Source organism: Acinonyx jubatus, chromosome D1 (assembly GCF_027475565.1).
Source record: "Acinonyx jubatus isolate Ajub_Pintada_27869175 chromosome D1, VMU_Ajub_asm_v1.0, whole genome shotgun sequence".
Classification (NCBI taxonomy): Eukaryota; Metazoa; Chordata; class Mammalia; order Carnivora; family Felidae; genus Acinonyx; species Acinonyx jubatus.
The window spans coordinates 27,523,491-27,548,175 of NC_069390.1; the positions used below are offsets into that span (position 1 = coordinate 27,523,491).

The window sequence follows — 24,685 nt, forward strand, 5'->3', positions numbered from 1 at the left end:
CAGGCAGGGCTCAGAAGTGCTTCTCAGGCAGAAAGAATAAAACCTAAGGGGCATAAACGGGCTTTAGGAGAACTGAGAGTCTAGCTATGGTGGCAGGTATGGGTTGAGGTGGCTCATTCATAAAGTACCCAGATCACTAAGCAACGGAGCTGAACTCCATTGAAGGGTTTAGGTAGATTTATGTTTTATAAAAATCTCTGGCTGAAGGATGAGATTGGTTAGCAGGGGCCAAGATTAGAAGGAGGGTGGTCAGTTAGGAGGCATGGCTCCGACAAGAACACACAGACCGCAAAGAGGGAGGGTCTGAAATGAGACCTGAGAGAAATGAGCAGAGAGACAAAAAGGACAGAATTATAAGAGCATTCAAAAATACAACTATCAAGATTTAGTGGCCAAGTAAACGAAGGGAAAGAGCAAAAGAAAACAATCTAGAATGATTCTCAGATTTCTGGCTCCAATGAAAAGGTAGTTGGTTACACTCACTGAAACTGCAAATACTGGCGAGGAGCAGGACTCCAAAGAAGATGAATTTCCTTTGAGGGAGAAATGTTGAAGTGTCGGTGGCCACGGGTAGAGGTATCCAATGAGACATAGGAGTCTCAACCTCAGGACACAACAGAGAACCTTTTACATCATCAGTACAAAGGTGGTTGTTCAATCCATAAGTTTGGGAAGAGGCTACGTTGGGAGGCTCTACAGAATAACAGAGCAAAGGGGATTAGACAACTTTCCCAGGATTCAAGCGATCAGGCAGTCACTGTGACTCTAGCAGGATCCCTTTCCAGGGAGGGGTGGGCAGAGGAGGGTATTTAGTTAAGGAGTGAAAGAGACCATGAAATGGAGGCAGTGAGAATGGAAGGAGTGGGCAGGCAAGAGCTGGAGGCACCAAAGATCTTTATTGAGCAGCTGTTACTGCCTGGGCAGGCAAACAGGTGAGGGAAAAAAATCATGAGGAATCTGAAGACCTGTGTAGGATTCATAACGTAAATGAGGGTTCTCCTAAAACTTTGAGGCTTCATGGGCCAGCTGGGTGGTTCAATCAGTTAAGCATCTGACTCTTGATTTTGGCTCAGGTCATGATCTCACAGTTCACAATTCAAGCCCCATGTCCAGGCTCTATGCTGACAGCTCAGAGCCTGCTTGGAACTCTCTCTCTCCTTCTCTCTCTGTCCCTCCCCCACTTTCACACACACACTCTCTCTCCCTATCAAAATAAATAAATAAGCTTAGAAAAATACTTGGAAGTTTCATGCCAAAACTATTAAATTTTAGCTATAATTCCAGAGCATACAGTCCATGTCTCCTCTTCATCCAACTGATTGGGCCATTGAATGTCAAGGTCACACAATGGCTTCTCGTCCCTCTTAAGATAAAAGCTAGAGTTCATGGCCTGTCTCCTGTGTGATGTGTCCCTGCCACCTCTCCTGCCTAGTCCAGCAGTCACTATCCTCATGATTCCTGCCCAACAGCCATACCCTCCTCTCTGGTTCCAGAATAAACCACACTTCTTCCCACCACAGAAGACAGTGCCCACCTTTCCCTTTGCTCTAAATCTCTGCCTGGCTATCTCCTACTCATTCTTCTGATGTTGGCTCAAGTTTCACTTCCCCAGGAAAGCCTTCCCTGATCATCCTCCTCCTTACTCACTAAGCCTCCCTGACATCCAGGGTTTCCCTTTCACAGCATTCACCTCTGTAGGTAATTGTATACTTACTCCTATGAGGAGCTGACCCATGTCTCTCTCTCCCCCATGAGCCAATGTCTGCTTCCTTCCAGCTATGTCCCTCACACCCAGCACAATACTTGCCACATACCAGCTGCTCTATAAATAATGGTTCAATTAATACATATCAGGAAGAGTCCATTTAGAAACAACAGGCATCATTATTTAAGACTGCCTGGTATTAAAACTAAGCCGTGGTGTATGGAAACTAATTTGACAATAAATTTCATATATTAAAAAAAAAAAAAAACTAAGCCTTGGTGAAAAAAATCAAACTGTGATGCCTGGGGTGGGTAAAGGTGTTGAAGGAGGGGACTGCCTACAGGAGGGCAAGAGGGAACTTATTTCCCAGGGTGATGGTCATGTTCTAAGTCCTAACAAGAATTTGGGTTACACAGACGCATGCATTTGTCAAAATGTAGGAACGTACACTTAGGGTTTCTATATTTCCCTGTACATAAAATTACCTAAAAAAATAAAAAATAAATACTGAAGTTTAATCAATGGCATGCGTGCTGCAGTGTTTAGGGACAATATGTACTGATGTCTGCAACTTCGATAACTTTGAATATATCAAAAAAAGAGGAATTAATGGATGGAAAGAAGTACAGACAATAGGGGCGCCTGGGTGGCTCAGTCAGTTAAGCGTCCTATTCTTGACGTCCAATTCATGACCTTGTGATTCATGAGATCGAGCCCAGTGCAGAGCTCCATGCTGTCAGCACAGAGCCTGCTTGGGATTCTCTCTCTCCCTCTCTCTCTACCCCTCCCCTGCTCATGCTTGCTTGCTCTCTCTCTCTCTCTCTCAAAAATGAAATAAATTTTTAAAAATCAATTAAAAAGAAAAAGAAGTACAGACAAGACATATGATAAAAACATAGAGCAAAATGTTAATTGGATCATCCGGGTGGTAGGTAACAGCCATTCACTATACAGTACCTTCAACTCTTCTGTGTGCTTGAAAATGTAATAAGCTGAGGGGGGAAAGCCAGCACCGTGTAGAAGAAAATGTATTTACATTGTAGTCAGATTTGGTTTCAAATCCCATCTTCACCACTTACAAACAATGTGCCCTCAGGCAAGTCAATTTCTTAAATGTTCTCTCAGTCTTTGCTTCCTCCAAACAAAGTAGACAAGTATTACCTCACGGTGTCATCATGGGGGTTAAATAAGATGGAACTCTGATCCAGTGACTAACACAGCAGTAGCCGTTTCATAAATGTTAGTCCTATTCAGAAGTCAACATAACCATAAACTAGGACAAATCTCCAGTGAAACATAAAAGAAGAATCTTGTCAAATTTTTCTCTCGCTACAGCCCCTGGGAAATTAAAAGAAGAAATTAACTATGCTATTTTTATAGGTAAAGACACTGACCTTCCATCAGTAGGACACTTGGGACTCCATGTCTGAAGGAGATCTACGTTGCCAACACTTCCTCATTCCATCTCCCAGTGGCCAGCACCACCCTTTGTTAGGGCTGGCCAGAGTTAGTGACATAGTCCCATCACGAGGAAAGATCAGGAACGTCGGCAGAACCATAAGTAGCATACAGAAGCCAGGACTCCCAGTCCCCTCGCAGATGTGCAAGGGAAAAGAGCCAACCAGACGAGCCTTGAGATCTGTGACGGCATGTGACGTGCTGTCAAGGGTGGTTGTCACAAGACTGTCTTGACTTTCAGCATAATTACATGAACTGAGAAATGGCCTTAAGATCATAAAGAAAAGCCTCCAATCAAGACTAACAGTGTTTATTCAACTGGAAGGTGTCTCATAGGCCACCACATGGCCTTCACCTCTCTAGGTTTATAAGGTCGAAGAAAGGAGCCCGTTAATGACAACACCAAATGAGAAGGAACTGCTGACATCTGAAAGGAAAAATAACACTTTTGGTGCCAACAAAACCCATGCACCTCCAAGAAAACGAGGCCTGACATCTTAAAATCAATGAAAATGGTTAATTCTATGTCACAAGTGAGACATCACAGGCAAGGGAATTGTAACTTTTTAGAAAGCATCTCTGTGTGCCTACTAGATTGCACACTCAGGACTACATACTTCAAGCTATTTTAGGCTCTGCATGCCCAATCTAACTTCCACCCTCTCTTCCTTGAAATAGTATTTCCTTTTACATAACTACAGACCCACCTAGTTAGTCTGTTAAGCCCAGACTTTAAACTTCTTGGAGACACCGTGCACTTACTGTGCATACTGCATGGGTAGTGTATGCAGCTTGCAGATGGACAGGATTACTTTGGCGCTGAGCCAACTGTGTGCATCTCTTCCCAACTCTACTGTCACACTGATAGCTTGAAATCAGCCATGGTGGGAGTATTTATACCATGGAAATCAGCCAACACTATAGATCAGGCCACTTGTCCTCAATGTTTTTCACAGAGCCAGCTTACCAGCACATGAACCTGGTTTTTCACTGCTATGAAAGAGACTGATTTGGGGAAGCTTGCCCTATCCACACCACCTTATTTAAAACTGCCCTCTACCATAGGCACGGCTGAAAGAGGGGGTCAGCCTAGGAAGTCATTTTTGTACCACCTGACCCTTCTTCTCTGGCCTCTGCTGATCAGATGAGGGGTAGACTCCTGACTCCATTGGCCAGATGACAGCAGCCTGATTTGCCCTCCTGGGAAATACAGAAATGGGACAGTGACTGGATGGTGGGCACTTAAACTGAAAATTCTTGCCAATCCTGGTTGCAGTGAGCACCACAGCGAGCAAAAGCACCCAAAAGATTTAGTTACAGGGGGATCAAGAAGCTTTGGATAAGCAGAGAAAGCCAGTCTACAGGAAAAGGCAGAAGGACAGATCCAGCCTGCAGGAAAAGAGAGAGACAGAGGCCACTAGGTCCCTGAGACACAAATCCAGTAAACTCAGCTTCTTACTGTGGAGGAAGGCAATATAATGAAGCTGAGTGAGGGCTAAGGGATCAAACTGCCTGGGTTCCAATCCTGCCTCTGACACTTACCCATGTGATACTGGATGAGTAACTGTAAAGTTACTCTATGCCTCAGGCTCCTCATCTGAAACATGGGGATTCTAACGACCTACTTCATAGGGTTGTTGTGAAAATCAACTGAGCTGATACAAACAGCAAATGCTCAAAAATGTTAGCTATTATTTCCATCAATTATATAGTCCACACGGCCCAATTATATTTTCATTCCTATTCTGAATATGTCACATGAGATTCCCCTGTGGTCAAAGGCCCCATACTTGAGGTAGTTTTATTTAAGTAGCTAGGTAATGATAGAATAGTATAATCATACAATCAGAGAATAACACAGAATTCCTGAATCACAGAACAATGTAAAAATCCCTGGACCACTGGGTGACCTTTAGCAAATCACTTCCTCAACCCTCTCTTAGGAGTGATATGAGATTCAAATAAAAAAATAAAAACTTCAACAACTATGAGGTGCTATGCCAAACTCTGGGGACTATTATCCCTGTAGGGAAAAGTAAATATATCACATTAGCCATTGGAAAAACACTTGTTTAAAATGCTGTTTTTATTGCTGGACTAAAGACAAGAAATTATTCTCCAACCCTCCCCCCCCACCCCCCACCCCCCCCCCCCCCCCCGCCAACACACACACAGAAGGTTTCATTTCTGTAGGATTTACCAGGTTGATTCGTGTGTTCACTTCCAGTATTTGTAACATAAGAACAGGAAACGGCCAGAGACGGCTCTATGGCACTGATTTTTTTCATACACTTCAATCTAGTTTAATTATATTCAAAATAATGCTCATAATCCAGATCCTTCTATTCTTTTCAAAACAAAGACTCATTATTTGATAATGAAGTATGTAGGTTTAGAGATATTTTTGCTCAGCTCTTTTAGACAAGGACTTACAAGCCGCACGTTAATTTCAACACATTTTCTTCTCAGACTTCACATTTTTCTCCAGCCTTCCTTGGTTTGTTGTTGACATTTGGCAAATAAAAAGACAAGTGACAGAGAGGCAGCATTCAGTACCAGAAACAGAGGTAGAGGGGTAGGTCCGGGAGTCCTGGTATCATTCTGGCACTTAATTCCGTATTTCACGTCACAAGAGTAAAGTTAGAAATATTCTAGACCTTCCTATTTACTGATACTGCATAAATAACAAAGCCATTTTTGTGTTTCTGACGTCAGGAGATTTTATTTCAAGCTAAGAGTAGATTTAACATATATAAATCAAAATCAAAATCAAATTCCCCTCTCGTGGTTAGGATGCATTAGGGCAGAGGCTTGCCTGAGTGGACAGATGGCAGGTGCAGCGATGTCCTTGGGCTAAACACTTGAGGCAGCTACTTGGCCTTATTTACATCTACATTAGTTGGTGTAAACACAGTGTTTGTCCCTATTCTATTTGATGCTTAAGAGGGTTTGTGATTTTCCTTAACATCTGTGGAAGTTTTTTCCAAGGAAGGAAGCCAAGGAATAGACAAAATAGGAGAAATGGTGTAAGGAGAGGTTTTAACTCTGTAGGTTTGAATCCAATCTGTGATTTTTAAAAGTTTTCTTTTATAGTAAGGGCTTTTCTATGTTTCAGGGAGAAGTTCAAATTCTCTTGTGACAAATTTAAAATGGAAAAAGGGCCATGTGGGGTGCCTGGGTGGCTCCATTGGTTGAGCATCTGACTCTTGATTTCAGTTCAGGTCAGGATCTCACAGCTTATGGAATCAAGCTCCACATGGGCTCCGCACTGACAGTACAGAGCCTGCTTGGGATTCTCTCTCTCTCTCTCTCTCTCTCTCTTTCTCTCTCTTGATTCTCTCTCTCTCTCTCTGCCCCTCCCCTGCTCATGCTCATGCACTCTCTCTCTCAAAATAAATAAACATTTTTTTAAAAAGACAATAAAAAGGGCCATGATACAGTGGTAAGTGAAAAATATTCTGAATATTATACCCTTAATCTCTTTAAAAAAATAAGTTAGGATATGTATACATATCCTTTGAAAAAAGATCTGGAAGGATCGATCATGTTTGCTTGACAGCACACAACTCTAGGAATAGCAATGGGGCCGACAGGGTCTTTTGCATTTTACTGCATAAACTTGCACATTATTTGAACTTAATAAAGTATATATTACTTTTACAATTTTTAAAAAGTCGACGAAAATTAAAGATAAGCCAATATTTATCTAGGCTTCACGTTGGAACCATGACTACAAAATATGGGAAAACTCTTCCCTTTGAGAATGAGAGTCCTTGACTGGACTTGCCACCAATGAACAAAGAGGTAAGAAATACAAATAGTCTAACCCACCAAAACATTTGCTGAGGGCTCAGAAACACGCAGCCAGGGGAATGGAGGGAAAACGATGGATCTTGAGGTCTTATTTACTGATGAGAAAACTAAAGCCCTGAGAAGTGAAGTGACTTGATAAACAGCCAACAGCCAGCTAGGAGCGAATGGTCTCCTGAGTGCATCCAACATGATTTCGCCGCACCCAGGCCATTCACCCTAGACCTTAAACCAAACCAATGTCCTAATGTCTAGAAAGTGTCCACTGTTAGCCTGAAGAATGAGGAAATGTGCTAGAAGTATCTGATACTTTTTACTTTACTAAAGAAATCCTTAAGCAACCTTCAATCTCAACTATAAGACCATAGGCCTTAGGGGAGAAATAATACCAATTCTATCCAAACACTTTCATAAAACAGAAGAGAGATTGCTTTCAAACCATTTTAGAGACCAGCATTACCCTTATTCCAAAACCAGACAAAACATATCAGGAAAACAAAGCTACAAACCAATCAATATCCTTCATGAACATAAGACTTTATAAATTCCCAACAAAAAGATCAGAAAATCAGGTCCAGCTGGAATATACATCATGACTAAGCTGGAGTTTATCCCAGGAATACAAGGTTGGCCCAACATTCTAAAATCAACTAATGCCTTTTCACAGACTGAAAAAGAAAAACCCTGTGGTGATTTCAACAGAGAGAAGCATTTGACAAAATTCAATACCCATTTATGATTAAAAAAAATTTTTTTCACAGCAAACTGGGTATAGAAGGGAACTTCCTAAACCTGATAAAGGGCCTCTACAAAAAACAAAAACAAAAACAAAACTACAGCCAACATCATACTTAATAGTGAAAGGCTGAATGAGATCAAGGCAAGGATGTCCACTCTCCCCATTCCTATCCAACAGTGTACTTGAAGTTCTAACCAGTGCAATGAAGCAAGAGAAAAAAATGAAAAGCATAAATATCTGAAATAAAGAAAAATCCCCAAGATTCTACAGAAAGCTACTAAAACTAAAGTGAGTTTAGAAAGGTCACATGATACAAGGCTAATATTTTAAAAATCATATATCTATATATCAACAAATAACTTTTAAAGTACTGCTTCCCAAACCAATGAAAAACATGAAAATGTTTTTATATGCTGAATTTATATGCTGAAAACAATAAGACATTGATGAAAGAAGAGGAAGACTACCTAAATAAATGGAGAGAGACATGTTCATGAATCAAAAAGTTCAATATTGTTAAGATACCAGTCTTCTCCAATGAAATCCCAGTAGAAATTCCAGCAAGGCTTTTTTTTTATACAGATTGGCAAAAAGATACTAAGATCTATATGGAAAAACAGAAGAACTAGAATATCCAAAAAGATTTTGAAAAAGAAAAAAAGATTTAGAGGATTCACAGTATCTAATTTCAGGACTTACTATACAGCACTGGAGCTCTCATTTAGGGGCAATTTTACCCCCAGGGGCCACTTAGCAATGTCCAAAGACATTTTTTGGTTGTTACAACTGGGAAAGGAGAGGGAGCTACTGGCATCTACTGAGGCCAGAGATGGCGCTAAACATCCTACAAGGCACAGGACAGTCCCCCACAACAAAGAATTATCCAGCCTAAAATGTCAGGAGTGCTGAGCTAGAAAGAAACCCTGAGCTAGATAAATCAAGAGCGTGTTTTATTGGCATAAGGAAAAAAGTATACATGAACAGAACAAACCAGACTCCAGAAATAAACCCGCACATGTAAAGTACCAAGGTAATTCAATGGAGCAAAGATAAGCTCTTTAATAAATGGTGCTGGAACAATTAAACACCCAATGCAAAAAAAAAAAAACAAAAAAAAACATTAACCTCCACTCTTTCCCTGCATCATATACAAAAATTAACATGAAATGGACCACAGATCTAAAGGTCAAAATAAAACTATAAAACTTCTAGAAGAAATCATAGCTGTTTGTGACCTTAAGTTAGGCAAGTATTTTTTTTTCCTTTGTTAAAAAATTTATTGATTTAAATTCAAGTTAGTTTACATACAGTGTAGTGCTGGTTTCAGGAATAGAACCCAGGGATTGATCACTTACATATAACACCCAGTGCTCATCCCAGCAAGTACCCTCCTTAATGCCCATCACCCATTTAGCCCATCTCCCCACCCACCACCCCTCCAGCAACCTTCAAGTCTGTTCTCTGTATTTATGAGTCTTTTATGGTTTGCGTTAGGCAAGTATGTCTGTCCTCAGATACAAAAACCACAAATCTTTTCTTTTTTTAATGAAGGCTCTTTAATTTCGTCTATTTTATTTTATTTCCAGCATAGTTAACTCACAGTGTTGTGTTAGTTTCAGGTGTGTGATACAGCAATGCAGCACTTCTATACACTACTCAGTGCTCATCAGGGTACGTGAACTCTTAATCCCTTGCACCTACTTCACCCCCAACAACCATAAATCTTAACTTTAAAAGTTAATAAACTAGAATTAATCAAAATTTAAAACTTCTCTTCTTGGAAAATACTGTCAATGAAACGAAAAGACAGGCCATAGACTGGGAGAAGATATTTGCAAAAAAACATACCCGATAAACGACTTGTATCCAGAATACATAAAAAAAGTTCAAGACTCAATAATACTAAAATAAATAATCCAATTTTTTTTCATGGGCAAAAGACTCAACAGACACTTCAAAGTAGATACAGATAGCAAGTAAGAAAATGAAAAGACACACAACATCATTAGTAACTAGAGAAATGCAAACTAACACTATAATAAGACACCACTAGAAACTACTGGAATAGCTGGAATTTAAACTAAAAAAAGAAAGGTGACAAAACCAAGTGCCAGTGAGGATACAGAGAAGCAACCAGAATACTCACGCATTGCTAATGGGAATACAAAACTGTACAGCCACTTTGGAAAAGAATTTGGCAGTTTCTTATGAGTTTAAACACGTATCTAATGTTAAGACCCAGAAATCCCACTCCTAGGTAATTACCCAAGAGAATGAAAGCTGCCCACACAGAAACTTGTGTGCCCCAAATTGGAAACACCCCAAATGTCTATCAACTGGTAAATGGATAAGCCAACTGTGGTACATCACAATAAAAAAGTACAGAAATGGAGATACATATATGCAGTAACATATGTGATTCTCAAGAGCATTACACTAAATCAGAGAAGCCAGACATAAAGTGTTACATACAGTATGATTCCATTTATGTGAGCCTCAGTTAAAAGCAAAATTATAGGGACAGAGAATAGATTGGTGCTTGTCAGGGACTGGATGTGTAGGGGGGAAAGGACTGACTACAAAGGAGCAGGAGGGAATTTCTGGAGGTGACAGAAATGTTCTATATCTAAATTGTGGCTGTGGATCCATGATTATATACTTCTGTCAAAACTAATCATGCAGTACACCTAAAAAGGATGAATTCTACTGTATGTAAATTATACCTTAATAAACTTGACTTAAAAAAGAAAAAAAAAGTGGTGGCTCATGGGTGTGTTTTCTTTGTACAGCATGACATTTCAAAAATCTGAATTAGTTGGTGACATTTGAAAACAAGATTTTGAATAACAAGATCCAGCTTTTCTTGAGAAGTCAGAACTTTGACACCCTGGGCCTCATTCCCTCACAGGGTGCAGCTGAGCAGAGACAGACTATTTGGACAAAGCTGATACTTTATGTCTTGCCACATTCCCCCACCGGAACCAATTCACAGAAGTATTTAATTGACCTGCCACCCCACCCACTGAGTAAGGTTTTCTTATCCTTAGCTATAGGCTGTTCGAGGGCAGGGGCCAGGCCTGGCCAGTTCTGCACTATACTTCCACTATGTGCTGAAGAGTTTGGCCTCGTATATGTCAGGCGGTTAATAAACATTGTCACATCAATGTGACTCCCTTGCTACCTTCCCTCCAGCTACAATAACTGATACTTACAATACCCAGAATGCTAACTGTTCCTTTGGTCCTGAAGTCCCCAAAGAGAGTCACCATCCAAGGCAGACATCTAGTGACCTAGAATAATGTGTCCCTCTGTGTGTTTACAAATCCTCTGTAATATGTTGTCAAGCAACAGAAATCACTTAGGATCATTCCAGCTATTCATTTTTGTCTGCAGAAGAGTAGAGTTGTTGTTTGTTTAAAAAAAAAAAAAAAAGAAAGGAAAGGAAAGAAAGAAAGAAAGAAAACTACAATACAGGCTTGAAGGGTAATGAAAATGAAAAAGAAAGCGTGCACATTCATGCTGAATATTCTCAGATCATATTCTAGTAATTTAAGACTGAAGCAGACTTCTGAGAGATTCTCTGGTTGTCATCAGAATCCAGAATCCCAAAGTTTTCATAAGGATGTTCAGTTTTAGAGCAGGTGTGGAGGCAGGGCAGGGATATCTGACTTCTGTTTGATGTCAGTATTAAAAGTAGAGCATTACTGTTCCCCAAATCTTCTTTACTTATGTGTGGGATGGGGAAAGAAAAGGGGGCGAGGTTTAGGACATCTTGCAAATATCTTTGAAGCACTAATAAATAATACTGAGAGTAAAAAGCTCAAATATATTTTATTGGATTGTCTATATCTGGGGGAAAAAACACCAAACTCTTGCCATACAACTTTTAATGTTAAAAAATGAAAAAGTACAGGGGCACCTGGGTGGCTCAGTCGGTTAAGCGTCCAACTCACGGTTTGTGAGTTCAAGCCCCACGTGGGGCTCTGTGCTGACAGCTCAGAGGCTGGAGCCTGCTTCGGATTCTGTGTCTCCCTCTCTCTCTGCTCCTCCCCTGTTCATGCTCTGTCTCTCTCTCTCTCTCTCTCTCTCAAAAATAAACATTTAAAAAAATTTTTTAATGAAAAGTACAAATATAATGCAATTATATCCCATCTTAACCCTCTCTTGACCCACTTCCTCTCTTACTCTGCTTTCTTTGATAGACAAAACTTCAAAAGAGCTGTCTTTTTGGGGAGAGGGCCAAGACGGCATAACAGCATGGAAGTTTTGTTTTTGGGTTTTGTTTTGTTTTGTTTTCTTTGCATCTCTCCTCCCTGAAATGCACCCAGATCAACACCAAACCATCCTGCACACCTAGAAAACTGATTTGAGGATTAACACAACAATCTGCACAACCTAAACCACAGATCTCAGCAGGTCTGTGGCGTGGAGAGGTGAACTTGGGGAGAGAGAAGCCACAGAGGGCAGGGAGCTGTTAAGAGTTGTCTTTCTTACAGTCTCTGATTTACCCTCTTCCTTTCTCTCTTGAACCCACTGCAGTAAGACCTTCACCCCCTCTACTCTGAGGGCACCAAACACGTCCACATCTCCAAATACCAACATTCATTGCTAGTCCTCATCTAACCTTTCTCAGTCTCTTTTGCTGGTCCCTCTTCTCCCGTACTCCCAAATGCTGCAGTTTTCCAGGCCTCATTGCTCAGGTCACTCCTCTTCTCTATACTTACTCTCTAGGTTTCTCATCCAATCCCATGCTAATGGCTTCCAAATTTATATCTGCCATTTTTGAAGAACACCTAGCATTCACTGAACATTTACTATGTATACCAAGTACTGTTTTAAATGCTTCAGATGTATTAACTCATTCGATCCTCATTAACTCACTGAGGTTAGAGCTATTATCCCCATTTTACAGATCAGAGAACTGAGGCCCAGAGAGGCAAGGTCCCATGAAGGAATGAGCACTGCACCTGCACCCAACTGGCACACAGGATCGGTAATTAAGAAGGTCGGGAAGTCAAGTCTGAACTTTACCATCCTGCCTGGAGCCCCTGAGGGCAGAAGAGGATAGAGGGTGCCAGCGCTCACTGCTCTAAAGAAACTTCTTTCCCACATCCATCTTCCATATCCAAGACAGAAGTTACAGCCTGGGAGCAAGGGCTCCATGGAGATGGAGGTTAGGAGAGAGAGTCTGAGGGAGGACACCGGGGGCAACAGCCTTTCCTTTTACAGGACAAAGAGAGGGAGCCCTGATTCCTCAGGAATTTTAAAGCAAAAGCACTTGGGTGGAATGGGTGGAGACAGGCTGGAAACACTGCTGGGCCCCCAGAACACAAAGATTCTGAACAACTGCCACAGCATTTTCCTGAAACAAATCTATTTACCCATTTTTCAACCTGGGTAAATGTCTGCCTTAGCCTTGCCTAGAAAACAAGGAACAGCAATGCCTTGACTGTAGCAAACTAGCACTTTTAATAGCCTCTTAATGTCATAGGTCTGGCTGCTCAAGCAACTCGGCATCAGACACATTTGGCAGTGAGCAGCAGCACCAAACTGCAGCAGGTACCGCTCCTGTTGTTGAAAGGCACCCCAACCAAGTTGTTGGAAATCAAAGGTCCCAGAAAAGCGCCATCCATTCTCCCGCCTCCCTCCAAACACTGCTTCCTGACACAAACCCCTTGGGATGCCTGGAGTTAGTCCCAGCACTCACCCACCGTGCAGTGAAGCTGCCTCAACTGGAGTCCAGAGAACAAATGAAGGCAGATAAGAGGCAGGACAGGGAGCCAGTGTTCAAGTCTTCCACTGAGAGAGAGACAAGTCATGGCACTGAATCAGTGGCAAACCCACAGGAACCCACGGAGCCCAGTGGTAGACTCTGGATCCACAGGTGATCTGGACCACGGGAAATTAGTCATCAAGGGTGACAGCAGAAAGGGCACCCAAAAAGCACAAAGGAAACAAGTCACTCCAATGAGAGAGGGAAAGACAGAGGGCTTTGGGGAACATCAATTTTAATGATTTTTACCATCATTTTAATCAAAGCACCTTTCCTAACTATCCCCATGATCAGCACACTAAAAGAGAAAAGAAAAAGGACATCAGGGCTGAAATGAAAAGATATGGATCAAAAGTTCCCTAAGTCAGGCTCTGGCAGTCTGAAAGAAGAGCCAAGTAAAGCCACAGAGGTTCAGAAGGGTCAATGTACAAAGGTCGGAAGGGAGAAGAGAAATTCAAAACCTATCAGAGGAAATCATGTGACATCAGGCTGAACGAGAACAATACCTAAAATCCAAATTTCACATATTACAGATGGTTGAACGGTTTTTGCTATATGCACTCAAATGAACAACATCCAGGAATTCACATCTCATAAACAGTTTACAAAACTACCAAAGATCTGATTTATTTTAAATAAAAACTCAAAGTGTGTTTCTGATCCAAGGAATACTAGGGTATTTGCATGTGTCTAACTCAGGACTTACCTTTTAACCATTATACCAAATACATATCACTGAAAACTGCTAGAGGCATAAAATCTGGGGGCTAAAATTCTTCAAAGGCTTTTCTTGGGTCTCAGGCACACATCCAAAGATTACCAAACTTTGTCACCACTATAATCATAACACAAAAATTCCTGGACAGTATCTTGCAAACATAGATGCTTCATGTCAGGGACCCTTTAAGTGAATCAAAAGGGGGGTGGGGGGCTTTGAATTAAGCAGCTGAAGACAAGCAATATTTTAAACCTGAAACTCTCTTATCTAAATCCTTCAAAATCCTTCATAATTAGGAAATTTAATCTAATTTGGAGGAAGGAGTATGCTGAGAAAAAAGCAGTCTTCATTAGTCCTTGCTAAAAAGGACATAACTACAGGACCACATTAGCTGAATTGAGAGCTATATTCCTTGATAAATTAAATGTACCAAGAGCACAGAATTTCATCGCAAACAAAAGCTTGACCTTTCCAAGTGCCATAGTAATCATTCTTATTTCACAGACAATTCCTGACTGCACAGTAAGTTTGGAAGCACATTAGCAGAATAATCCCCCCCCCCCCCCACCGCAAAGAGTTACAAAAGATTTCTCAAAATCGTCCAAGGAATTACAGAGATCTATTTCTTGGGGGTTCTTGGGAGTCTAAGAGACAAGCGTGATTATTTTTAACTATCCTCCTGCAAACAGTGGGTTATATACTTGCCCAGTGCCTGGATCCCTTTGCAAGATGCAAGCAATTATTTTAGGTACCTCTATCCCAAAAGAAAACGGGTCTCCTGTCAACATGTAGGGGGAAACGCTATTGGGAAGCCGACAAGGGAATTGCCTAAAACTCTCTGGCCATTTCATGCAGTTAAAACAAAGTGGACACCCAACAGGGAGCCCAAAATACAGTGGATGTCTCCACCCTGAAATGTGTCCTACTAAAACACATCCCTTTTAAGGTGTCTTAACACACCATGTCTTTATCTAAATGAAGCGTGCCTGTGGGACCACTAGGAAGGATCTGCAACTTGTCCAGAAAGAACATGCGAATGCACCTCTTTTTACTTCCCCGCCCAACGGTGCCTTCCCCGGAGACAGATTTCTGACAGTTCTCCCGCTGTTGCAGCAGCAAAGGGCGGAGAAAATCCTAGCGCCGGTGCTGCAAAGACCTCTCCATCCACCACCACCCCGTCAGGTGCCGGCCCCGACGGGCGGCCCGGCTCCTCCAGAAACCTCCATAGGGGCAAAGCAGTCGCCAGGTGCTTACCCGGGTCGGCCAGGCAGTGCTCGGGGAGGGCCGCCAGCAGCAGGAGTCCCAGCAGCAGCGGCGGCAGCGGCGGCGGCGACGGCGGCGGCGGCGCATCCTGGGACGCGGCGGCCCGGAGCCCGGGCGCCGGCCCGGAGCCCCTCACGCCCCGGCCGCCGGCGGCTCCCCCGCCCGCCCGGCCCCTGCGCCTCCGCGCCGCCTGCCCAGCTTCCCTGCGGCCCTGGGGCTTCGCCTCCTGCCGAGCCATGGGGACGCTTCACACATCCAGGCCGCTGCCTCGCTCCGCACCGCGCCGGGGAGCCCAGCCTTCGGCGCCCCGGTCCTCACCGGGCATCTCCGGCCATGGCCCGGGCGCCGGAGGGCGGGGGCGCCGGGAGGCGCGACTTGCTCGCTCGTCCTGCCGCGCCCGGGGCGGGCTCCGCGGAGCCGCGGCTTCACCCGCTCAGGGCCCGGGGCCTCATGGAGCCGCGGCGGGAGCCGGCCGGGGTTCCCACGGTGCCTGTCGCCCCGCGCCGGCGCGCCGGGGTTGCGAGGGTGGGACGGGCGCCGCCCGGGGCCCCCACCCCCGGGGCCGGCTCCCGCGGGATGAGGGGGCGAGGCTGCGAGGAGCGGGCACTGGCGGCCGCGGGGCGCGCTCGGGACCCTCCCTCCCGCCGCCGGCTGCTGCCTCTCCGCCCCGCTCCCCGCGCTGGCTCCGGCTTGGGTTCCAGCTCCGGCCCCGGCTCCCGGGCCGAGAGTGTTACTGCAGCTCAGAGCGGCGCCTCATTGACAAAGAAACCACGTAGCTACCGGAGCGGGCGAGGGAGGCGAGGCAGGCGCGCGCGCGCATCCCCGCGCGGAGCCACCGCGCGCCCCCCGCTCCCGCGCACCCCGCTGGCCCGGGCCCGAAGAGGGACCCCTCGCGGCCGTTCCCGCGCGCCGAGGTCCAGACGTGGGTGTGGAGGCGGCGGAGGACTTCCTTCTCTTCTCCCTCCTTTCCCTGCCAGTCTCCCGTCTAGAGGAGGGGAGATCGCCAGGAGGGGTCGTCTGGCCCCCAAAAAGAGGGTAGATGGTCATGGTCAACTTACTGAAGAGGCCAGTAAGCTCCTCAGCCTGAATTTGGAAAGCCCTTTGCAGATAGGTGGGCGCGCTTTGTGCTGTTTGTTCACTAGTTCTCTGAGGGGGCGGCAGACACCTGCATGCCCCGTTTACCCCCGAGTACCTGAAGCGACTATGGCCTAGTTGCAATAACACGCTGGACTAAAACATAGTATAAATATTTATTGCAGTCATACTACGTGCAAAGCAGTGCACATAGCGGAACGTCTTCCCATAAAAGCCTTCCTGCAGTCACTATCCAGCGGAACAAAAGGCGTCCGAGTCAGCTGAATTGGCCTCCTTGCTTTTCCCCTTGCCGAGCTAGATGACCTTAAGCAAATTACCTCGTTCATCGGTGCTTCATACGTCCCTCAGCCAATAAATATTTATTCAGAGGCCACTGCCTGCCAGCTACTGTGTTAGGCGCTGGGGATGTAAGTGGTGAGCAAAAAACACACGTCCCTGACCTCATGAAGCTCAAACTCTGTGCATTCGACAATACTTATTGACTGCCTGTTGAGTGTCAGGCACTGTTCTAGACACTGAGGGCAACAGCCACAAACAAAATCTCCGCCCTCCTATGACATTCTAGTGAAAGTAACTGTCAATAAGCAAGTAAGTGATAGATGCTATGGAGAAAAATCAGTATAAAAGAATGAAAAACAGGGGCGCCTGGGTGGCTCAGTCTGATAATCCGACTTCAGCTCAGGTCATGACCTCACGGTTCACGGTTGGTGGGTTCAAGCCCTAGGACCAGCTCTGCACTGACAGCTCAGAACCTGGAGTCTGCACTGGATTCTGTGTCTCCCTGTCTCCCTCTCTCTCTCTCTCTCTCTCTCTCTCTCTCTCTCTCTGCCCCTCCCCCTGCTTGTGCTCTCACCCTGTCTCTCAAAAATAAACTTAAAAAAAAAAAAAGAATGAAAAACAGGAAGGGAGTATTGCAGTGTTAAATAGGGTGAAGGAAGGCCTCACTGAGAAAGTGATATTTAAGCAAAGAGCTGAAGGTGGTGAGGGAATAAGCCTCACAGGGAGAACATTCCAGATAAAAGGACAGCAAGAGCCAAAACACAGAAGCAGAGCGTGCCTGGTGTGCTCAAAGCACAGCAAGCCAGCTAGTGGGTGTGGAAAAGTGTTATATCTCACTTATTGTGCATCGGTAGGATAGAAATAACACCATATTTCATCTAAGACACATTTTCCCACATACTAACTTCTCAGAAGTCAGATGTGTTTCATACTGCATCTAAGGTTTGCTGAAACACAGTAATACCTTCTTCGGGTCATTATTATTTAAGATAGCTGTTCATTTAAGTGAGTTCTGCTGTTTTTAAGAAACTTGCAGTCTGGTTGACCCAAGAAAACAACTCAGAGAACGAGTTCGAGACACTAATGAGGAAGCCAGTCCATGGCCATCATTCAAGCAACATCACAAGGCAGGGGAAATAATGGTCCCAGCAGCAAGTGGTGACACCAGGGAGAGGTGGCAGGGCATTGCTGGCCTGAGGTAGAAAAGATCTAGAAGGGGAGAGGCTGTGAGGCAAGAGACAAGATCAAACCACAGCTGGGCTCTCTATGAGCATTCAGAGAGAGACAGGAGGATTTGGGGGGCAAATTCCATGGGGTCGAGAGATAGCAAATGTGTATCTCAAAAGCATATCCTCTACTGGGATTTTCCCTTCAATTATTACTTGCCAGCCTTAGACAAGATATAAATCACTTTTCTGTGATATTGTTAGATGGGTTTGGTTGAATTTCTCTGCCAGATGAGGCTGGTGTCCAGAGCAGAAAGGATCCTTGCCCTGAGGAAGCCTGTAGTCTACTGAGAGGGGCAGAGGTCACTTTAGGGAGCCTTCATTCTAGGGAACCTTCACTTTAGGGAGATGTGGAGAGAATCCGGTGGCAGAGGCATGCGCAGCTTGCCCATCATCACGGGAATGTGGGTGAGGGATGGCTATTTATGCCTGGATCAGGAGGGAAGGTGAAAGAAGGCAACATTTACAGTTTTGCCAGGCCCGGCAAATGGCAAGGTGGGAAGGTGGGAACACGTGTACAACGTTTGCAGAGGAAGAGTGAAGTATCTGGTGAGGGCCGCCCAGAGGGCACTTGGGGAGACCCGGCGGAACACGTGTACAACGTTTGCAGAGGAAGAGTGAAGTATCTGGTGAGGGCCGCCCAGAGGGCACTTGGGGAGACCCGGCGTTAAGGCAGGAGATCCACACTGGCACAGATGTGGAGAGGGTGAGTTCATACCCTATCCTCATCCAGCAGGAACAACTGCGGGTAAGTTTTCTGCTGGTGCTGGAAGCTTGATGAGATCCCAGTCCTCGACTGATGATCAGTCGGTGCACAGACTCTGAAACTTGACTGCTTAGATATTTAAATTCAAGTTCTCCCATATACTAGCTGTATAACTTTGGACAAATCACACTTGTCTATAACACTGGAAATGATAAGAACCTACCTCATTGGGTTGTTTTAAGGATTGAATTGATACATATCAAGCATTTAAAAATATACTTGACACACGGCGTTCAGTCTTATATAATAATTGCATTCCTGCTGAACCATGATCCCTTTTGTTAACTTTAGTCTGTTAAAACTGAGGCTCTGGGATTTTCCCTATGCATGATTATTGCTACATAGCATTAGAAGTCTGTTTCTTTTGGGGCACCTGGGTGACTTGGTCGGTTCATCCTCTGACCAGCTCAAGTCATGATCTGACAGTTTGTGAGTTCAAGCCCCACATTGGGCTCTGTGCTGACAGCTCAAAGCCTGGAGCCTGCCTCAGATTCTGTCTCCCTCTCTCTCTGCCACTCCTCCACTTGAACTCTCTCTCTCTCTCAAAAATAAACATTTAAAAAACTTTTTAAGAAAATAGACCGTATTTCACTGCACCAATTGGTTTCAAGTTGCCCCACTATTCTGTGTACCAGTAAGAAGGAAAACAATGCTGCCAATTAAACAGTAACCATGTTTAAAAAAAAAAAAAGTCTGTGTCTTTTTACAAAGGAAATTTTTAGGCCAGTGGCAAAGGTCAATCTCCAGGCAGTGGTTTCTAGCTCTCAACTGAAATTTCCAGACATTGCCTTACAGGGGAGATACCTGGGTCTCTGTTTCGTTCTTTTTGCAATAAGCAGATCTCCCTGCTCTAGCCCTAATCTCTATTACTGACAGTTCTTGCTTGTACAAAGCCCAAGTCTACACTGAAGTCTTTCTTTTGTGTGCCCAGGACTATGCTAAGGTCCTGTGGTTCCTACAGGGTGCAGTGCCCCTGCCCCACTGTTACTGTGCTTAGAGTCAAGGGAGGGAGGCACACACTTATGCCACACGTGGCAAGTGCTGCCAGACATGGTGAAGAGTTCTGAGTGGAGCATTGCTGGCAAGGGGAAGTATGGGTCACCTGCCATATTCAGGAACTAAAACGTGTCTTTACAAACCATGAGGGCCTAAAGTGCCATGGTATATATTTCAGACATCTTAGATTACTTTAAGGGCGGGGGTGGGGGGGCAGAAATATAAATGCAATTCTCAACATGGTATCTGGTTTTCCCTGCTTTCGGCACCCTTGAGAAAACATAACAGGGTTGTATGAAATGGAGCATTTACCAGCCCCCGCCTGCATCTCACTGTCTGGTCCTAGATGCTCATGGTGGGGGTCCCTGCAGACAAGAACTGCCCTGGAGGGCAAGGAGATGTGGTTGAATTAACAATGCTGAGGGCAGTAGGGAGCTGTGAGAATTTTCAAGCAGAGTGAGCGATCAGATGTGTGTTTGGGAAGATCACTCTCCACCTCACAGAATAGACTAGAAGAGGGATTCGAGAGGGGTGTGAGGAGGCCAACTAAAAGGCCATTGCAGAATGGTAGGTCATCTTGTTTCCCTTTCCCTCATCTTTCAACCTGCTTTTCTGAAAGAGGCTTTCACATCCCGCTCCAGGTGCCAGCACGACAGGCCCAGCAGGGCAGTGCCCGCACCCACGAGGGCCAGCTCTGAGCGGCCAGGTGGGCGAGGCTGATCTCAGACCTAGAGTAGCCTCGCAACTCAGTGCTTCATTTGCACCGGTCTCCTGTCGATGACAAGTCAATGTCCCAGGTTCTGGCTAATTATTCTCCATATCCTCCAGTGGGAGAATGCAGTTTTTAACCGTGAAGGGATAATTTGTCTTGATAATATTTCTGGTGCTCCTGGGGCTCATCTAATTGCAGAGCAGGGATATGGTCCAGGCTCTGGCACTATGGGACTAGCTCATTTTTACTGCATCTCTTTGCCTTCAAGCTCCAGCTTCGCTGTGTGAAGCCCTTTTCTCAGGCCCTGTAGGGTGGCAACTAGGACTGACCATTGAAAATCTCGGTGATTTACAACCTGGGTTCCAGTCCTCATCTACCACCTAATAACCGGTGACCCTTAGGGGAAAAAAAGTAAAAGTCAGTCTCCCTCCTTCAGAAAACTGGAGCTGTCTACCCAAGATATCAAGGCTATCTACCCAAGATAAATAAAAACATATGCCCACACAAATACTTGAACATAAATATTTGTATCAGCATTATTCGCAAGAGCCAAAATGTGGAAACAACCCAAATTTCCAACAGCTGGTCGGTGGATAAACAAAATGTGCGATACTGGCATAGTATTCAGCAATAAACAGGAACGAAGTTCGGCCACATGCTGAGACACAGATGAACCTGGAGAGTATTATGCTAAGTGAAAGAAGCCAGTCACAAAAGGCCACATATCATATGATTCCATTCATACAAAATGTCCAGAGAAGGCAAACTCAAAGAGACAGAAAGTGGAATCGTGGTTGCCCAAGGCTGGGGGAGTAAAAATGAGTACTGACAGGGGGCACAAGGTTTCTTTTTATGCTGATAAAAATGTTCTAAGTTAGACTGTGGTTATGGATATATAACTCTGTAAATATACTAAGCATCACTTAAGTGAGTACTTTAGTGAGTTTTATGTTATGTACATCATCTCTCAACAAAGGTGTTAAAAAAAACTGAATCTGGCACCAAGTGCTCAATAAATCTTTGATGTTATTGTTATGTAAAGTGTTTTTCTTAAGCACGTAAGGGATATTTATATTTAAAATTTCAGTTTAGGGGCGCCTGCGTGGGTCAGTCGGTTAAGCATCTGACTTCAGGTCAGGTCGTTATCTTGCAGTTCCCGAGTTCGAGCCCCGCATCAGGCTCTATGCTGACAGTTCAGAGCCTGGAGTCTGCTTTGGATTCTGTGTCTTTCTCTCTCTCTCTCTCTCTCTCTCTCTCTCTCTCTCTCTCTCTCTCAAAAATAAAAACATTAAAATTTCATTTTAGATATCTATCACTTTTTGTAAAAAAGAAAACCCACAAAGACTCAACAAAATTAGACCACAAAATTTGCATTGTTCGTTGTAGTACTATTGGTAATAAAAGAACAAATGTTTGCGCCTCTTAATTGGAAGATCCTTCTCGTATTTGATTTGGAAAGATGAGCAAAGTGTGCTTCCTTCGCTTTACTTCTTCCCCTTCTGGTTTTGAAAGGCAGTTTCGCCAAGCTTAACGCAAGAATATCTGACTGTTTAGCAGAGAGCTATTGTCACAATCTCTGGACGGTTTCCAGGGATGTGTTATTACTGAGTTTCATCTTTCCAGAATGGGCAAAACACTGTCCAGTCTTTGTTATGATTTTATAATAAATGTGTTCTTTTTAAAAAAAAATTTGGACATGATATGAATAAAGGTATGTAGGTATATATCATATAGATGACCTCTATTTTGGAAAATGTTGCCCTGCTCTACCCCACTTTTAGGAGGTGTGCATGGATGCAATACATGGAAATGGGACTTTCTGGCATTGCTGGTCACAGGACTTTGTTGCCCTTGCACTAAAGGGCCAGATTTTCAGGAGCCAAGGATATCCACACCAAGTAAATAGGACAGGACGTAGAGGAGTGAGCAGAGACAATTCACTCTGGCTCTTGGAGTAGCAGCGTTCCATAGGAAGAGAAAAAAAGGATGAATCCTGTATTTTCTGACCATATAAAAGCTTCTTTTTGTAATAAAGTAAAAAAGCTGTCCTCAAAAAAAATAATTAAAAAATAAAGATCATTTTTGAAAGGTCTGTAAGAAACGTAATATAAACAACGCACTCTATCATAGATTTAGCCCACTAGCAATAAATGTCAACCCTCCCAACCAATCAATGCCCCTTTTTGTTTGATAAAAACAACTTTATTCTATTATGAAGTCCGATCAAATGCATCTTTAGACCAGATGAAACCATCATTCCTTTAGAGGCAACATGCACCATGATAAAAGTGTCTTCCATTCTTAAGTACCTGTTATATGCCTGAAAGTAGATTTTTTTGTATATTAACCCAGTCCGATCTATCATTTCTTCACAATGTCCGACTGAAGCCATTTTAATCTTTACTGTTTCAATTATCATAAACCTTTATTAAGCATCTACTATGTGCCCAACGCTGTGCTCACTGGGGCTATGGAGATGAGTAAGACAAAACCCATGTCCTCAAGGGCCTCAGGATGCAGCCATCCAGAGCTAAAACTATAAAACAATTACCTATGCCATGGGTGAAAATTACATAAGGAAGGAGAGATTAAATCTCTGAGTCTGGGGATGCTGACAGTGGAGGTAACACTTGAGGTTTGACAGAACAAGCAGATTAGATGGGGCGAGAGAGGGCATTTGAGCCACGCAAAAGTGTGGAATTACAAATCAAAGGTACCTTCCGATATGGTAGCCAATATGGCTGTTTAGTATGAAGAGAAAAGCGATGAGAGATTCTATTGGTGAGTCAGACCACAGACATATAGAGAATTTAACATCCTCCTGGGAGATTTGGACCGTATCCTGAAAGTGATAGTCAAGATTTTAAAGCAGGCAAGCGTCCATGGGCAATTCCAGGATTTCCACGTGGGGAGCTTTCGGAAAACTGATCAAAGACTTGTCTTGAAACCGAATTTGCTAGGCAGAACTCTACTTTCATTTAGATTATGTGTTTACTTGTCCCAAGCATCCCCTCGTCACCTCCACTGCTACAATCTTAATTGGAATTGAATTCGGGTAAGACCATATGGCAAGTAATAAGAAGGTTGGTTGGAGTTGGGAGTGGGGGTGGATGGGAGGCAAGGAAGTCAGGCCAGAGCATTAGTTTAGACAAGTTCCTGAGCTGAACCAAGATAGCACAGTGGGGCTGGTGAGGAGGAGACAGGAATGACGTTGAAGTGGGTCTGACAGAGGTGACGTGGTAGGAGGAGGAAGAATTGAGGACAACTTTCAGTTTGGGGCTTGGGGTGAATGAGGATGCCATTCTTCAAGATCTGGGAATAGAGAAAAGTTTGAGGGATAAGGCAAACAAAAGCTAGAAAGGGCATCTGGGTAGAGATGCCTACAAGGCCCAAGCTTCACAAATTGTAACGGGTACGTGGATTTGTAGTCCTCGTCAAAATGAAGATTCTGATGAAATCTGAGGTCACCGGAGTCTGCTTTTCTAAAAAGCTCCTAAATGGGGCGCCTGGGTGGCTCAGTCGGTTGGGCGTCCGACTTTGGCTCGGGTCATGATCTCATGGTCCTTGAGTTCGAGCCCCGCGTCGAGCTCTGTGCTGACAGCTCGGAGCCTGGAGCCTGCTTCGGATTCTGTGTCTTCCTCTCTCTGACCCTCCCCCGTTCATGCTCTGTCTCTCTCTGTCTCAAAAATAAATAAACATTAAAAAAAATTGTTTAATAAACAAATAAATAAAAAGCTCCTAAGTGATGCTGATCCTGATTGACAGGCCACACTTGAAGTAACAAGACATTAGGCCATTAAATATAAGGCTCTTTGGTGGCTTTTTTCTCATCTCAATAAGTGAATTTTTAAAAAAATCAAATATCTGAGCTTTAGTAGCTTTTTGAGAAGCTATTCCTGTTTCATCACAAGGAGAGATAGAAACCAGGTTTGTGTCTCTTCTTCACTCCCCTGTCAGATTCTACTTCCCCACCCACTGCTACGTGTGTTCCGGTATCTTTCTGTTTGGGTTCTTTTCCCCTCCCCATTGATATTGGACACGGCCATGTGACCTTTTTGGCTGATGGAATGTGACCGTAGTGACAGTGTGCCAGTTCCATTCGTGAACTTTGAGAACCACTGCAAGGTCTAACTCTGCATCTTTCC

General features: G+C 44.1%; 1 protein-coding gene across 1 annotated transcript in view; it reads right to left on the reverse strand.

The window, feature by feature from the left end:
• The window catches only part of KIAA1549L (KIAA1549 like), a 266,162-nt gene extending 249,855 nt beyond the window's left edge, over positions 1–16,307 (reverse strand). The window contains exon 1 of the mRNA XM_053203322.1: positions 15,458–16,307. Coding sequence (XP_053059297.1) covers positions 15,458–15,704 — 247 coding nt within the window. The 5' untranslated portion in view covers positions 15,705–16,307. The remainder of the gene's footprint in view (positions 1–15,457) is intronic.
• Positions 16,308–24,685: the final 8,378 nt, after the last annotated feature.